General features: G+C 45.4%; 1 protein-coding gene across 1 annotated transcript; it reads left to right on the top strand.

The window, feature by feature from the left end:
• Positions 1-8,153: 8,153 nt before the first annotated feature.
• ZNF394 (zinc finger protein 394) lies at positions 8,154-16,971 on the top strand. The gene is made up of 3 exons (XM_032328341.1): positions 8,154-8,830; positions 11,951-12,086; positions 15,890-16,971. Exons 1-3 carry the CDS (start codon positions 8,378-8,380, stop codon positions 16,948-16,950), a joined length of 1,650 nt encoding a protein of 549 aa, XP_032184232.1. The 5' UTR covers positions 8,154-8,377; the 3' UTR covers positions 16,951-16,971.
• Positions 16,972-18,259: the final 1,288 nt, after the last annotated feature.

Genomic DNA, 18,259 nt, shown 5'->3' with positions numbered 1-18,259 from the left:
AAACGCCTAAATTGACACTGCGATATGTCTGGTGGGTTACAGGATTTGTGTGGTTTCACTTTTTACATGTTCTTTGCGTACGTTCACTTTTAAACACTGAGCCTTTGATCCATTCAAAATTACCTTGGTGTATGGTGTAAAGTATAGATCGAACTCTTTTTCCAAATCGCTACCCAGTTGTCTCATTTATGAGAAAGTGTCTTCACCTCCCATAGATTTTGTGAGGCTGCTTTTATCGTACACTAAATCCTCGTGCTTTGTGGTCTGTTTCTAGATTTTCTACTCTGGTGCAATGGTCTGTCCCTGTGATGATGTATTTTAATTTATTGAGGATTAATACTTGGTATTAATCTCTCTTTTTTTTTAATTTTTTTTATTATTATTTTTTTTAATCTCTCTTTTTAAGATTTTATTTATTTGGCACAGAGAGAGAGAGCACAAGCAGGGGGGAGTGGCAGGGAGGAGGAGAAACAGGCTCCCCGCTGAGCAAGGAGCCCTAACCCAGGACTCTGGGATCATGACCTGAGTGGAAGGCAGACGCTTAACCGACTGAGCCATTCAGGCGCCCTTGGTTTTAATATCTCTGAGGGCAAATGTCCCCAATTCGGTTCCTTCTTCAAAGTATTTTTGCTTCTTTAGTTCTTTTCCAAATTTAACTTTAGATTCAGTTTTTCTGGTTCCAGAGAGAAGTCTCTGTTGGGATCAGTTTTAACTTACATTCACTTAGGGAGAATTGACATTCTTATGAAGTTGATTTTCCTATCCAAGAACATGGTATGTTTTTCCGTTTCTGGGGGCGGGGGGGCGGGGGGGGAGCCTAATTTTGGATCCGTCAGGAGTGTTTCAGTTTTCTTCATATATTTTGCACACAGCTTGTTATGTTCATTCCTAAGCGTTTTATCTTTTTTGTTAATATTGTGAATTGGGTTGCTCTTGTTTTTTTTAAGTGTGTCTGTTAGTTTTTGTTGCATAACAAACCACACCAAATTTAGTGACCTAAAAAAGCAACAACTTATTTTGCTTATGACTCTGTGGGCTGGCCATTTGGTCCACGCTTAGCTGAGTGGCTTTTCTGCTGGGTTCCTTTGGTCTGTGGTCGGCAGCGGGTGAGGTAAGCACTTCTCCTTCTGGGGACTGGCTGGTTGTCAGTTGGATTTCTAGAAGGCATGCGGGCCATATGTTTTCCATCACCTGGCAGCCTAACTTAGACTTGTTCACTTGGCGGTGGCAGGTTACAAAAGCAAGAGGCCAGAAGTTGCGAAGGTTCTTGATCCCAAGGCTTGAAACTCAGTGTTACTTCTGCAACATTCTGTTGGTCAGATCAAGCCACAAGATCAGCCCAGATTAAAATGGTGGGAAAATAAGACTCCACTTTTATTTTTTTTTTATTTTTTTTTTTTAAAGATTTTATTTATTTATTTGACAGAGAGAAATCACAAGTAGATGGAGAGGCAGGCAGAGAGAGAGAGGGAAGCAGGCTCCCCGCTGAGCAGAGAGCCCGATGCGGGCCTTGATCCCAGGACCCTGAGATCACGACCTGAGCCGAAGGCAGCGGCTCAACCCACTGAGCCACCCAGGCGCCCAAGACTCCACTTTTAGAAAGGAGGAACTGCAAAGCCTAGTCCTGTACTTTTTGTTTTACTTTGTGGCCATTTTTGCAATATACCACAATAAGATACTATCAAGAGGAGAGAAAAGGGTGATGATCCAGTTAGTACTGGAAATGGGCTTTTCACATATAATCATCACAGCCTGCATGGCAGAGTAAAAGGTCTGGAAATCGATGTTGTAGGCAATTTGAATTTTGTCTTTATATTAAACCAGACCTTCAGAGAGCTGAATCTTAAACAACACTGTTTTTCTTCCTTCACAGAATTAGCTCTTTTGAATTTGTGCTTTGGGACTTGCCATCGGCTAACACTGAAAGGGCATTAAAATCCATTAATTTTATTTACTTATTACAGAGATCTTCAGATACTGTCCACTATGTCACACAGTGTCCTTTTCCTGGGCAGTCATGGGAAATTTATCTTCCCACTTGGTATCAAGAATAGCTGAATTTCTCCTAAGCTACTACTATTAATAGTTTGCTTTTACCCAAGACACACTGCATGTCACGTAACTGATCTTGTTTTCCTTTTGCATTGGGTGCTGAGGCTTTTCAGAGCCAAATTGTGGGCAGTCTTTCGCCAGTACGTAGGAGCTTACAGTGGGCCACTTGTAATCTAATTTTCATCTCTGGCCCCATTTATCCTTCCCCTACTTTTCAGTTATTTTTCCAATTATTTTTTAAAGGTGAGACAGTATGTTGTGGTTAGAGTCCATAATCACACAACCCAGAGGCAGGAGCTGGTGGAACCTGACTGGTAATCACGGGGGGAGCAGACCACCTTGATGGGAGGGGATGAAAAATGCTTGTACTGCCCTCACAGTACTTGTTATTGACTTCCAGATTCCATAATTAGTTATATAAATGGATATTTCCTGAAGCTAGGTTTGCCTGAACTTAGGAATTTGCATTCTGTCCTTAATTCCTTTGCCCATCCTTGGCCACCTGGCCCTAGTGGAAGCCTTGTCCCAAAATACTGGGAAAAGAACTTTTGACTTCCTGCCAAATGGTGATGACATCCCCACAGAGATGAATAAGTAGACTTATACAAAGTTTCTGCCTTCCAGGAACTTTCAGACCATTTGGAGATATCAGATACAAACATCGGACCAGTTATGTCTTTAAATTATTATAAATTGCTCCAAATTTCAAGAAAGACAAACCTAAGCCTTGAGAATAATGAAGTTGTTTCTCTAGAAGTGGATTTGTCATAAAGATAAATCCTGAGGGGCGCCTGGGTGGCTCAGTGGGTTAAGCCTCTGCCTTCGGCTCAGGTCATGATCCCAGGGGCCTGGGATCGAGTCCCGCATTGGGCTCTCTGCTCAGCAGGGAGCCTGCTTCTCCTCATCTCTCTCTCTGTCTGTCTCTCTGCCTATTTGTGATCTCTCTCTCTGTCAAATAAATAAATAAAATCTTTAAAAAAAAAAAGATTAAAAAAAAAAAAGATAAATCCTGAAATAACCTGCCTTTGCCTCTTTCATGCTGCACATTGATGTCTAACCAAAACAGAACCCAACTAGCCACATAGTTGCTAAAGCAGAAAGTAGGGGTTGACTCTCTGTGCTTTTGCACAACTTTTGGATAAATCATTAGTTTGTAATTTAAGTTTTAGTCCATAAAGATGTCATATGGAATTCTGACCTTACCTGGGACTTTGCATTCATAAATCAGGATATTAATTGTACTCATTTAAATAGATGAATTTTTTTAAAGATTTTATTTATTTATTTGACAGACAGAGATCACAAGTAGTCAGAGAGGCAGGCAGAGTGGAGGAAGCAGGCTCCCAGCGAAGCAGAGAGCCCGAAGCGGGACTCGATCCCAGGACCCTGGGATCAAGACCTGAGCCGAAGGCAGAGGCTTGAACCCACTGAGCCACCCAGGTGCCCCAAATAGATGAATTTTTAATATGAATTTACCTACAATATATAACTTGGATAATTCTTCACTTGTTAAATAATGCAGATGATTTAATGTAAATGTTAAACCAATGTACAGAATTTTTCATTTCAGTTGTATGATTTGTTTTCTGAACATTGTTGAAGTATAAATGGATTTGAAACATGTAAAACATGATTATTGTATTTTTATTATATATTCTGTTCCTTGAAGCAAGGAAAAAACCTCCTAAAATCTTTTTCTATTAACTAGCTAGATTATTTTCTGCTTCTGACTTTTCTGACTATATAGGATCCAAAGGTTAAGCTATTTCCATGATACTTACATAAGTCTTTGGTATTTATGTTTTCAAACATACTATAATGAGGATACAGTCACATAATAGAGTCCAGCGGTCAAAATGATATCATCATAAAATATTTTTTTAAAGATTTTATTTATTTATTTGATAGAGCTATCACAAGTAGGCAGAGAGGCAGGCAGAGAGAGAAGGGGAAGCAGGCTCCCTGCTAAGCAGACAGCTTGATGTGGGGCTCAATCCCAGGACTCCAAGATCATGACCTAAGCTGAAGGCAGAGACTTAACCCACTGAGCCACCCAGGTGCCCCAATATCATCATTAATTTTTTTTTATTTGTTTGACAGGCAGAGATCACAAGTAGGCGGAGAGGAAGGCAGAGAGAGAGGGAGGGAAGCAGGCTCCCCGCTGAGCAGAGAGCCGAAGTGGGCCGATCTCAGGATTCTGGGATCAAAGGCAGAGGCTTTAACCTGCTGAGCCACCCAGGTGCCCCCATCATAAAATATTTTTAAATGAAGTTTTTTTTTTTTTAAAGATTTTATTTATTTACTTGACAGAGAGATCACAAGTAGGCAGAGAGGCAGGCAGAGAGAGAGGAGGAAGCAGGCTCCCGGCGGAGCAGAGAGCCCGATGCGGGACTCGATCCCAGGACTCTGAGATCATGACCTGAGCCGAAGGCAGCGGCTTAACCCACTGAGCCACCCAGGCACCGTTAAATGAAGTTTTTAAATGATCAAAATTCCTGTTACAAACTCAAAGTTTAGTTTCAAATGCTTGGAGGCAGGATACCTATGGTGGAGCTCCATTCCTTCCACATTTTCCCTTGAAACACAACTCTGTTTCACATTGTCACACAAAATATTTACGTGTCCTAGTAATCTATTTGCACAAAATATTTAATTTTGGTACTGGTCAGAAAAATTCATCTGATCTCTCCTTTGCAATTCTTGTGTATACAAGTCACTTGGGATCTTTTTAAAATACAGATTCTGGGGTGCCTGGGTGGCTCAGTCAGTTAAACCTCTGCCTTAGGCTCAGGTCATGATCCCCAGCGTCCTGGGATTAAGCCCCACACTTGGCTCCCTGCTCAGTGGAGACCCTTCTTCACCCTCTTTTCCCTGCTCTCTCTCTTTCAAATAAATAAAATCTTTTAAAAATAGAAAAAAAAAAAAAACAGAATCAGATTCAGGAGGTCTGGAGCAAAGCTTAAATTGTGCAATTCTAATAGGCTTCCAGGAGGTTCCAGTGCTGTCTGAGGCCCACAGTTTGAGAAACAAAACCTCATACAGCCCTGTCACCTGTGGATATGTGTACACCTTGGCTTGGTGCCACATCAGAAAATATTAAAAAACAAAACAACTTTCCTTGGAGGCGCCTGGGTGGCTCAGTGGGTTAAAGCCTCTGCGTTAGGCTCAGGTCATGATCTCAGGGTCCTGGTGATGAAGTTCTAGAACCTAGGTGAGGTTCGGTGGGCTGAGGTCCGGAGCCGATGACCAAGAAAGAATTCTTGAGACCTCTTTGGTGCAAAATGGTGGTTTATTAGAGCACGGGGACAGGACCCGTGGGCAGGAAGAGCTGCTGCCCCGGGTTGTGAGGGTCGGCATGTTATATACCTTGCGGTTGGGGGAAGGTGAGGGGAAGGGATGGGAGGTTTCAACGGAGTTTTCACAGTTAAGGAGGGCCTACGGGGGGCGGGGGGCCTTGCCCTTATGGCTTGATCAATGTCGTCTTTAGGTCAGGCATTAACATCAAGATAATTGGGAGATTCTTGGTGGGGTGTTATGATCCTGCTATCATTTGCATTCCCTTCTACCTCAGCCTCCTCCAGTTTATGGTGGGAGGGGGACATTAGGGCTTCAGGAACCGAGAGTTATTTGCCTCTGGAAATTTGTGCTATTGATAAGGTAACCTCCCTGTTTAGGTCTCTAGGACATCTGTAGAGCAAGGGAGATTCCTGTTCTGCAGGATTGCGATCCCTGCAAGTTAACTATTTATCGTTTTATGGCAGTCAGGGGTGCCTGAGGAATGCTACACATATGGAGGGGAGCAGGTGGAGAGGGGGTGCAAGGTGCCAGCTTTTGCTCTGTCCTCAGCCAGCTTCCTGCTCCCTCATCACTGGGATCGAGCCCCGCATCGGGCTCTCTGCTCAAGCGGGGAGCCTGCTTCCTCCTCTCTCTCTGCCTACTTGTGATCTCTGTCAAATAAATAAATAAATATCTTTTAAAAATAGAAATAAAAATAAATTAAAAAAAAACTTTCCTTGGAGGAGATGAAAATTAAGTCATCATGCTACCTAATTCCTGATATAAACGCTTCATGGAAATTTTTCATGATTAAGGAAGAAAGTTTCATTAGAAATGAACATTAAAGCGTGCCTGGGTGGCTGAGAACGGACTCTTGATTTCTGCTGAGGTCAACACAGGGGCACCTGGGTGGCTCAGTCGATTAAGTGTCTGACTTTGGCTCAGGTATTGATCCCAGGGTCCTGGGATCCAGCCCCATGGGTGGGGGAGGACTCTCTGCTCATTGGGGAACCTACATCTCCCTCTCCTGCTCCCCCTGCTTGTGTTCCCTCTCTGTCATGTTATGCCCCAATAATGGGCCCGTGATTAAAGGAGCGAGACTGATACAAAGCGAAGGTCAAGCAAAGCTTTATTTCGCGCCAAGCATCAAGAATCTAACCGAACGTCCAGGGTCGCACCTCTTACACGAGTGGGCGACCTTTCTCTGTTTCACAGTCTAGCTTTTAAGGGCAAAAACCATGCGGTCGGGGCCTGGCCACACACAGGTGACCAATGAGATTGTAACACACACAGGAAACTCCATAGTGATGCTAGGTGGCCAATCGAGTTACAATTTACCCTAGTAGACATTTGACCCAGCCTATTTCACCTTGATTAGGATTGGCACCAAAAAGCGTTCCCAAAGGGTGGGGGCTCCTACTCCTTGGTAGCTAGGGAGACCGTATGCAACCCCCTACTGAACGGATGTCAGGTCACCTGGCCTGACCCGCCTTTCTGTCTGGGCTTTTGTTACCTGAAGCTGGTTTCCAGGACTTGTTTTTAAGTGAATCCCCTGGGCATTGGGAAGCAGGGACAGTTTAACTGTAATGAAAGCCTCTTGCTAAATAGGTCCTTACAGTCAAACAAATAAACAAAACCTTAGAAAAATTTATGTCTTCAGTCCATATGGACATTTTAAACTTTAATCTCCTAGGTGAAGTCTTTCACGGTACCCTCCCTCCCCATCAGCCATTGGCTGACCATACATGCCAAAATATTGCATTTACCACCCTGTCCTGTAACGATCTAAGTGTCTGACTCTTTTAGGAGGCTGAGGATAGAGACTATGTTTACTCAGTCTTGTAATTTTAGTGTCAGGCAGGAATCCTCCGTGTGTAGCAGGTACCCTACAAACCTTTCCTGTATCAACAAGTACCACGTGGACGGACGCTGGTTTACCACTCACTGTACAGGTGGATTTTTAATCTTCTACAACAAAACTTATGTAAGGGCAAAACTTATGTAAGGGCCTATTCAGCCAGAGCAGCCCCACCCCGGTTGAACTGCCATTTTGCTGTAAAGCTTAAATTGACCTTGCTCCCCACAAGGGAACTTATTTAAAAGCAAGTCCTGGAAACTAGTCCCATGTAACAAAGTCCAAGTACAAGGGTGGGTCAGGCCAGGTGGAGGTATTCAATCAGTGGGGGCGCATACTGTCTCCTAGCTACCAAGGAGTATGGGCCCCCCCCCCCCCCCTTTGGGAGCCTTTTGGCTCCAATCCTAACCAAGGTGTGATAGGCTGGTTCAAATGTTTACGGTAAATTGTAATTCAGTTGGTCGCCTAGCATCACTGTGGAGTTTCCAGTGTGTGGCCAGGTCCAACCACATGGCCTTTGCTCTATAAGTTAGTCTGGAAAGCAGGGAGGGGTCGTCCTCTCTGGAGGGGCAGCCCCGACCTGTCTGTTTGACTGTCGGTCTGATTTCTGATGCTTGGCGCAAAATAAAGCTTTGCTTGACCTTCGCTTTGTATCAGTCTCGCTCCTTTAATCACGGACCCATTATTGGGGTACCCAATTTTGGGGGACCTGACACTTACAAAACTTTATTCACAGACAACGTGTTTAAAAATAACATTCAAGCTGTAAAATAAGAGTATCACTTAGTTCTATTGAGCTCAGAGACTGCAAACTCCTCCAGGAGGGGTACACACACAAAGTACCTGCGGAAGGGGCAGAAGGGCACACCATAGAGATGGACCTCACTCCTCCCGGGCGCCTAGAGAGGCCCAGGAAATGCCGGGGAGGGAGGGCACCGCCGGAAGTTGGTGACGCACTTCCGGGCTCTTTTTTTTAGTACTTTTTGTCACCGGGCTAGGCGGTTTGTGGGTGGAATACCTGCGGGTGGGAGGAGTATCGGAGTGGGCCGGGCAGAGTAGGGCCCTGCTGGGGACCGGTTAATCGGAAGCTGCTGTTCTGGGGAAGGCCGATGAGTTCCGGGGCTTTTTGTAGGGTTTGCTGTCTTTGTCACCTGAAGGCAGAACTCCGGGAAAGTCAGCGCGCGCCAGAGGACGATGAGCTCGAGCTTGACCGGGAGTCAAGTCACTGACGCTGAGGCAGGAGCCTGGATGGCAGCTGCGAGGTCGAGGGTGGGCGCGCCGTCTCTGCGTGATGGACTTTTGATAGTGAAAGTGGAGGAAGACTCTCCCGAAGGTCAGGAGCCCGACCCGTCCGGGGACTGTCAGGATCCGGAAAAGTCGCGACAGCGTTTCCGGCGGTTCCGTTACCAGGAGGTGGCTGGACCCGAAGAGGCGCTGAACCGGCTTCGGGAACTTTGTCGCCGGTGGCTGAGACCCGAGATGCACTCAAAGGAGCAGATCCTGGAGCTGCTGGTGCTGGAGCAGTTCCTGAGCATCCTGCCCCAGGAGGTCCAGGCCTGGGTGCGGAGGTACTGCCCGCAGAGCGGGGAGAAGGCTGCGGCGGCGGTGCGCGCTTTTCAGAGAGCGCTGGATGGGGCTTCACCCCAGGTGAGGAGTCAAAGTGTTCTGGTGGCCGGGATGCTTGAGTTTCAGACCTTCTTTCCTAACTATGTTTTGTCCTAACTTTAGGGTGTGCATGGAAATTTCTTTTCGTAAGGAAACAGTGACAGGTAGATCTACCCAGGAAACGATCCTTGAGTTACCGACCTCTGAGCACAAAATCAACATGGGAGCATTGTTTACCCATTGGAAGACACCCTCCAGTCTAACTAGATTATTTGGGGAAGAAAGATGTCAGATGGAACGTGCCTTGATGTCGTTAACTACTTAGGCTAGAGCAGCAGTTCTCCACCACTTTGTTTTACTTTTTAGAAGTTTAGCGACGCCCCCCACACACACAGTTGATAATGGTACTGGGCAGAGGGGAGATGGGCTATAGTGGAATTAAGTGATTATATCTATGTGATGAAGCCTCCATAAAAAGTCCGAACAGTATTGATGAGGGAGCAGGAGACTGGCTGAAGACAAAGCAAAAGCTGGCACCTTGCAGCCCCCTCTCCACCTGCTCCCCTCGGTAATGTGTGTGCCATTCCTCAGGCACCCCTGACGGCCATAAACGAGAAACAAATAGTTAACTTGCAGAGATCACATCCTGCAAGACAGTCTCCCCTAGGTTTACAAATGTCCTAGAGATCTACAAACAAAGAAGTTACTTTATCAATAGCACAATTTCCAGAGGCAAATAACTCAGTTCCTCAAGCCCTAATGTCTCCCTCCCCACCGTAAACAAAACTGAAGGAGGCTGAGGTAGAAGGGAATGTAAATGTAGTTAAATCTCTTCTAATAACAAAGATGATTGATAACAGGATTGTGACATCCCACCAAAAATCTCCTAACTATCTTGATGTTAATGGCTGGCCTAAAGACAACATTGATCAAGCCGTAGGGGCAAGGCCTCCAATATCCGGGCACCTTGTAGGCCCTCTTTAGCATATGAAAACTCCACTGAAACCTCCCTTCCCCTCACCTTCCCCCCAACCGCAAGGTACATAACCTGCCATCCCTCACCACCCGGGGCAGCTGCAGCTCTTCCTGCCCACGGGTCCTGTCCCCGTGCTTTAATAAACCACCATTTTGCACCAAAGATGGCTCAAGAATTCTTTCTTGGTCATCGGCTCTGGACCTCAGCCCACCGAACCTCGCCTATGTTCTAGAACTTCATCAGTATGAGATTCAGAGAGCTTCCTATGGGTGAACACATCCATGTACCCATGTACATCCAAACCCCAACTCTTTAGGGAACAGAAGCTCCTCCTCTCTGGACCCTCCCAGACCTCACTATGTATCTTTTCATTTGGCTGTTCATCTGTATCCTTTATTATATCTTTTTGTAATAAACTGGTAAACTTAAGTGTTTCCCTAAGTACTGTGAGCTTTTCAAGCAAAGAGTCAAATTGGTAGAGGGAGATCTTGGGAATCCCTGATTTATGGTCAAGTCAGAAATAGTGGGTAACCTGGAGACCTGCTGCTTCCAAAGTTGAGGGGAGAGAATATAGTCTTGTGGGACCCCGCCTTTAACCTGTGGGATCTGAGTTTATATCCAGATAGATAATACCAGAATTGAGTTAAACTTTAGGATACCCAGCTTGTATTACAGAATTCCCAGATATATGAGAACCCCTACATCTGGTGTCAGAAGTGAAGGGGTGTTGGGGTGAAAGTATTCAGAGTACTGAGAGTAGAAGAGACATACAGGAAGGAGTATGATTTTCATTTACAAGGAAGCCGAAGCAAGGGTCAGGAGAAAACAAGTTTTATTATACTCAGATCTTAGAAACAGGAGGCACAGCATGACATTCAGAGCTGCTTGGGAAGGACAGCACGGGTGGTGAGGAGGCAGAACACTGGAGCAAGGGGAAGGTTTAGGCCAGAGCCTATCTGTGTATACTGAGGTTTCTCAAGGAAAGACAAGGCAGGGCAGAGGAACACTTTAGAATTGGTTGGTTTGAATAATTTTAACAGGCTCTAACCTATCGGGCTGGTCTGTAGTTGGCCTGATACCTGCTTCTCGGGTGATGAAGGTAAAGGAGTGTTACCTCCTAGGGTATACAGGCCAGGTAGAGGAGGTATGGCTTGAGATTAAATAGCATTGGCTAAGTCTTTTTTCCTTTTAATTTTTTTTTTTTTTATGGACAGAGAGAGAGAGATCACAAGCAGGCTGAGAGGCAGGCAGAGAGAGAGGAGGAAGCAGGCTCCCCGCTGAGCAGAGAGCCCAATGAGGGGCTCGATCCCAGGACCCTGAGATCATGACCTGAGCTGAAGGCAGAGGCTTAACACTGAGCCACCCAGAGGCCCCTGGCTGAGCCTTTTGCTCAAAGAATTGACTAGCCCTGGGAAGGGCAGTCTCCCTAGCCAGAAAAAAAAAAAAAAGAAAAAGGAAATAAAATTTAAAGCTATCAAAACAACACACAGAAAATTTAAAAATATATTTCTTTTTTCTGTTGTTTAGTGAGAGATCCTTGGAGTCAATTTGTGACCCATCACTGAAGCCTGGACTGACATCTCCCCACACCAGTGTTGGAACCTTCCCTTTCTAAGAACTGCGGTTTTACCCTCTGAGAATGGTCAACTTAGATTTAAATAAGCTAGCGCAAAAGATCATCTTGCTGGTTAATTATCTTATAGGGCAATGGTCATGGGAAGGGAAAGTAAATGTCGTTGAACAGCTGCTGTCAGTGAGCTGCACTCATCTTCTTAAATTATTTGTATGCATTTCACACATGAGGTGAGCAAGCCTCAGAGTCAGCACTGGAATTTGGGACTTCCTGGTTGCCTGTATATTTTTAATCCATATCAGATTTCCATTTTGATTAATCACAGTGATGTAACTCAAATGAATATTTTGCTCTTTCTCCACATTATTGTAAACAGTCCACAGAAAGGCTTTTCAGGATTGCAAGAGAATTTCAGCCTCTTTCTTACTTTGAAACTCCAGTCAGTCCAAGACTCACTGGAAAAGACTCAACAGTCCTGGTTGTTACTTGATTCCCAGGGCTTCCTGCTCAGTGTGTGCAGACTACTCTGGAGTCCGGCTTCATCCGGAGATGAGTGGTCACTTACACTGTCCTGGAACAGCAGGCGCTGAGTGGAGGTCTCGTGTCATTTCAGGAGTTGGTGATGGTTGACAATGTGGCTGTGTCTCTAACTTGGGAGGCATGGGACCACCTGGACCCAGCTCAGAGGAACTTCTGCCGGGAGAACGCCCTGAAGGACTGCAGAAACACGGTCTCATCGGTCTCTCCGAGTAAGTGCTGACTTCCTTTCAAGCTGTGCGTGATTTGTGGAGGGCCGGTCACACATACAGGTTGAGAGCTATTGTCTCTTTTGTGATCCAACAGGACCTTGCTGTTCTATATTGTTAGGTGCTAGATTCAGCTTTTTCTTTTCTTTTCTTTTCTTTTTTTTTTTTTTGTTGTTTGTTTTTAAAGATTTTATTTATTGGACAGACAGAGATCACAAGTAGGCAGAGGGGCAGGCAAAGAGGAGGAAGCAGGCTCCCTGCTGAGCAGAGAGCCCAATGGGGGCCTCGATCCCAGAACCGTAGGATCAAGACCCGAGCTGAGGGACACCTGGGTGGCTCAGTTGGTTAAGTGGCAGCCTTCGGCTCAGGTCTTGATCCCAGCGTCCTGGGATCGAGTCCCACGTTGGGCTCCTTGCTTGGCAGGAAGCCTGCTTCTCCCTCTGCCTCTGCCTGCCACTCTGTCTGCCTGTGCTTGCTCTCGCTTCTCTCTCTATGACAAATAAATAAATAAAATCTTTAAAAAAAAAAAAAAAAAAGACCTGAGTTGAAGGCAGAGGCTTTAATCTACTGAGCCACCCAGGCGCCCCGTTTTCATTTGTTTTAAATAAAATACATAGAAAAATACAAAAAATATAATGGGCATCTGTGTATCTACCACCCAGGTTTAACAAATTTAATATTTAAATATGTTAATATATTCCTGTATGATTCATTTGCACCTTGCCTTTTTTATTTATTTTTTGGCCTACATTACATTTCTGGTATTTATCCATGTCAACACATGTAGCTCTCATTCATTCTTTTTTTTTTAAAGATTTTATTTATTTATTTATTTGTCAGAGAGAGAGAGAGAGAGAGTGCGCGCGCGCGCACGAGCATGGACATAAGCGGGCAGAGTGGCAGGCAGAGGCGGAGAGAGAAGCAGCCTCCCTGCAGAGCAAGGAGCCTGATGCGGGACTCGATCCCAGGACCCTGGGATTGTGACCTGAGCCAAAGGCAGAGGCTTAACCCACTGAGCCACCCAGGCGCCCTATATTGTTACTTTAAAGTGGGCTAGAAAAAAGGAAGTGTTCTTAAGAAAATCATAAGGAAGAGAAAAGACCCTTACAGTACTGTAATGTCTTTTTTTTTTTTTTTTTTTTTTGCCTTCGGTATTGTACCATCTTTACCAACAAATCCACACATGAGTGGGCCTATACAGTTCAAACCCTTGTTTGAGGGTCAACTACGGTCGGATTTTTAATCATTTGTTATGTGGTTTGTGTTTTTCCAATCTTGGGAAAATACCAGGGGTGCCTGGGTGGCTCCGTTGTTAAGCGTCTGCCTGCCTGGGATCAAGTCCCACATCGATCTCCCTGCTCAGGGGAGAGTCTGCTTTCGCTCTCCCTCTGCCTGCTGCTCTGCCTGCTTGTGCTCCATCTCTCTGTCAAATAATTAAATAAAATCTCTTTTTAAGGAGCGCCTGGGTGGCTTAGTGGGTTAAAGCTTCTGCCTTTGGCTCAGGTCATGATCTCAGGGTTGTGGGATCGAACCCCGCATCGGGCTCTCTGCTCAGCAGGGAGCCTGCTTCCTCCTCTCTCTCTCTTTCTCTGCCTACTTGTGATCTATGTCTGTCAAATAAATAAATAAAATCTTTAAAAAATATCTGTTTTTTAAGAAGATTTTATTTAAAAAATAGATATTTTTTAAAGATTTTATTTATTTATTTGACAGAGAGAAACACAATGAGAGAGGGAACAGAAGCAGGGGGAGTAGGAGAGGGAGCCTGATGTGGGCCTCAATCCCAGGACCCTGGGATCGTGACCTGAGCTGAAGGCAGACGCTTAACAACTGACCCACCCAGGTACCCCCAAACATAAGAATTCTGACTGAAGGGACGCCTGGGTGGCTCAGTTGGTTGGACGACTGCCTTCGGCTCAGGTCATGATCCCGGAGTCCCGGGATCGAGTCCCGCATCAGGCTCCCAGCTCCACGGGGAGTCTGCTTCGCTCTCTGACCTTCTCCTCGCTCATGCTCTCTCTCACTGTCTCTCTCTCAAATAAATAAATAAAATCTTTAAAAAAAAAAAAAAAAAGAATTCTGACTGAAAACTCTGTTGGGGTAGGATTGTGACCTGGTGGTCTTCGATACAGGGTCAGTCGTCTGGTGCTGTGCAGTTTTTTTTTTTTTTTTTTGAGTACAGTTGGCGCACAAATATGACACTAGTTTGAGGTGTAGAGCATAGTGATTTGACAAGTTGATACATTATGCTCTGTTCACAATGTAGCTACCTTCTGTCCCATTACATTACATCCTATTACAAATATCGTCGACTGTCTTTCTCGAGCTGTGCCTTTTATTCTGGTGACTTCTTCCGTAACCCACTGAGCCACCCAGGCGCCCCTAATGATTTTATTTTTAAGTAATTTGTACACCCAGCCTGGGGCTCAAACCCACAACCCTGATATCAAGAGTCACATGTTCCACCATATAAGCCAGCTAAGTACCCTCTGCAAAAGCTTTTTTTTATTTTTATATAATCCCAATAGCTTATTTTTGCTCTTGTTTCCTTTGCCTCAGGAGCCATGTGTAGTAAACAGCCAATTCAGAGAAATTGCTGCTGATGGTCTTTTCTAGGATATTTATGGTGTCAGGTCTCACATTTAGGTCTTTAATTTTGTATTTATTTTGTATTTATTTTTGTTTACAGTGTTAGAAAGTGGTCCAGCCTCACTCATTTATGTGTAGCTGTCTGGTTTTGGCAGTATGGTTTATTAAAGAGACTGCCTTTCCGCATTGTATATTCCTGCTTCGTTTGTCATCAAGTAATTGACCACACAAGTGTGGGTTTATTTCTGGGCGCTTTATTCTGTTTTTGTGCCAGTACCAGGCTATTTTGATTACTACAGATGTGTAGTATATCTTAAAATCTGATGTTGTAATTTGTTCTTTCTCAGCATTGCTTTGGCTGTCGGGTGCTGTTTTATTTGGGAATTCCCATATTTCAGGCCTGGGCTGGCAAGTTTTACCACAGAGGGATTTATTCAACAAATATTTTGAATGTCTCCAGTAAGCCAGGTGCTGTTCTAGGTATTGGGGACATAAGAGGGAATAAAACCAGTGACATCCCTTCCCTTTCTGCCTGGAGGATGTCAGCTTTGGAGCTCAAGGATTGGGGCAGGAGCAGCCGACAGTGCGCTAAGGTTCTCGCAATTGTGTGTCCTTTTTCACTTGATTCTCCTGATCGGCAAGTGGTCCCCACCCTCTGTTCTCAGTCGTGCCTGAGGACCCCCAACTGAGAATTTATCTGATTCAGTCTCCCTGGAGTGTAAACTTCAGATATTCTGGATTGGGTGGCTGGACTGCTCCCCTGTAAACTTTGAGTCAGTCCAAGATCTGTCTCCCACGCGGACCATGCCTCCAGACATTGGAGGCACGTGGTGTGTCTGTTACGATAACTCATCACATGAGTAGAATTTCTCTTGTTAAACCATCCATTCATGGGGTACGGCCTGTCCTGTCCTTCTTGACAACCTTTCCAGATGTGCCTCTGTTATGACACTGTGACTCCTCTAATAGGGAAATGGGCAGGGGGGAAAGAGATGGGTTGTGGGTGTCGGCGCAGGTATAAAAGGAAAGGAATGGGGTTTATACTGGTAAATATGAGCCCATCTGGCAGATGGATTAAAATAATTTAACTTGGGGAGTGGCTCATGGAGAATATGAAAAGGGTTTTGAGGGGGATATTTTACTGCCGCTGCTTATACGCGTCACTCCTATGCAGGGAAGACATGTCAGCCATTTTTCCTTTCTTTTTCACGTTTCAGGTTTGGAAACCAGAACTGAGAACAAAGAATTTATTCCAAAGCAAGAAGTTTTAGAAGAAGTAGAGCCAAAGGAGCAGCTACAAGAAGGGTTCCGCAGGAAGGGTCCCCCGTTTTCTAGGTATGGTGATACCCATGTGAACAGGGTAGAAAATCTGAAACTTGAAAATTCTCCTGAAGAGGAAGGACTCTCCAGCACCATAGATCTCAAGAATGGTTCCACAGAAGAGGGAGACTCCAAAAATAATGAATTTGCCAACAGTGCCCTGACTTCAAACTTTCTTCCTTGTCCACACATCCAGACAGCGGAGAGGCCCATTAATGGGAACGAACAGGGGGACAGTTGGAAAGAATGCCGAGACCTGGTAAAACGTCAGAGGGCGAAACCTCGGGGCTCTGTCGCCATTGAGGGACATTCCCGCAGGGCACGTCTTTCTGAGACCCAGCGGCAGTTCCGTGAAGAAAAGCCGTACAGATGTGACCACTGTGAGAAGGGTTTCAAACAGCGTTCTGACCTTTTTAAACACCAGCGAATCCACACGGGGGAGAAACCCTACGAGTGCCAGGAATGCGGGAAGAGCTTCAGCCAGAGTGCCGCCCTGATTAAACACCAGAGGACACACACGGGCGAGAAGCCCTACACCTGCCCCAAATGTGGGGATAGCTTCAGACAGAGCTCCCACCTCAACCGGCACCAGAGAATCCACGTGGGAGAGAAACACTTCAAGTGTAACGAATGTGGGGAAACCTGCCGTACTTCCAACCGTTTCAGACACCAGAGGATTCATAAAGGGGAGAGACCCTATACGTGTGAAGAGTGTGAGAAGAGCTTCAAACGGTGCTCAGACCTCTCTAAACATCAGAGAGTCCACACTGGCGAGAAGCCGTACGCGTGTTCGGTGTGTGGGAAACGCTTCAGTCAGAGCGCAACCCTCATTACACACCAGAGGACCCACACTGGAGAAAAGCCTTATAAATGTCTTGAATGTGGGGAGAGCTTTAGACAGAGTCCACACCTGATCCGACACCAAAGGATCCACAGAAATAAAGTCCCACTGTTCTGACATGGCTCCTGCCTGGCTGTTTTGGTTGGTTGGTTGGTTGGTTGGTTGGTTGATTGGTTCCTTCCATTGTCCAGAAACTACATTCTTTGGCATTTGGAGTATTTCAGTCAGGTGTGGGTCATGTTTCCACAGGCATCACAGTTAAGACAGATCAGTGAGTGTGACTTGAGTCTCAGTACCTACTCAGAACATCGCAGTGAAGCAGGAATGTGGAAGTGGGGAGCCCTTCCACAGGATGGTCCCAGGGAAGGGCCTTCCGACATAGGATAGTCCTGTCCTCTTCCCTCTTCTTCCCACTTTCAGCCCCAAACCTTGCCCGCTCCACTTATTTCCCTGAGAAATATTTTAGTTGCTTAGAACGATCTTTCCATCTCGATGGTGGACGGGGATTTCAAATACGACAATCCAAAACACGTGTAAAGTTCGGTGCGAACAAGAGGCATTCTATGTTTTTTGCGCTTTTTTTTTTCTTCAAGATTTTATTTATTTATTTGACAGAGATCACAAGTAGGCAGAGAGGCAGGCAGATAGGAGGAAGCCAGCACCCCACTGAGCAGAGAGCCCGATGCGGGGCTCGATCCCAGGACCCTGGGATCATGACCTGAGCCGAAGCAGAGGCTTTAATCCACTGAGCCATCCATGCGCCCCTATATTTTGCTTTTTAAAATACTGACTTTGCAGAGTCTCTTTCTTCCCCGTTCTAGGAGTTGTTTTATAACTCGTGTTGATTCCTTTTTAAGTAGAAGCAAAGGAAAGCCCCACCGAAACACACCCACTAATTCCCGTCACTGCATCATTTTCGAAGCTTGTTCAATTAAGGGCACTCTGTTCGAAAACTTGGTTTTTGATGAAAGTCCTCCCTAAACATTTTAAGTAAGCTTTGTCGGGGGGAGAGGAGCTTTTGTGATATCACATACCCTAAAGCACATTTTTTTCTATCAAAGGCCTCTTAACATATGGGATGTAAGGAAATGCTCTGGAGCGTCTCCTTGGAGGTGTCCCGCAAAAGGACACCAAAGGCAGAAGGTCCTTCAACTCTTGCTTGTTTTGCTATCAGCATTAACACTGGCATCTTATAATATTCTGTTCATAAAGTGCATCCCCAGACATTTTTCCATTTGACTTCCTAACAGCCCTATGAGTAAGTAGGGACTCCCAGCATTCCCAGGTGGAGAGGAAGACATGAAAGCTCACAGCTGATGCTTTGGAACTTAGATTGGGGGGGGGGGCACCTGGGTGGTTGAGTCCATTAAGGGCCCCCATTTCGATCTCAGCCTGTCTCTTGATCTAAGGGTCATGAGTTCGAGCT

Source organism: Mustela erminea, chromosome 20 (genome assembly GCF_009829155.1).
Source record: "Mustela erminea isolate mMusErm1 chromosome 20, mMusErm1.Pri, whole genome shotgun sequence".
In the NCBI taxonomy this organism is placed as follows: domain Eukaryota; kingdom Metazoa; phylum Chordata; class Mammalia; order Carnivora; family Mustelidae; genus Mustela; species Mustela erminea.
This window is presented reverse-complemented; position numbering and strand designations above follow the sequence as displayed.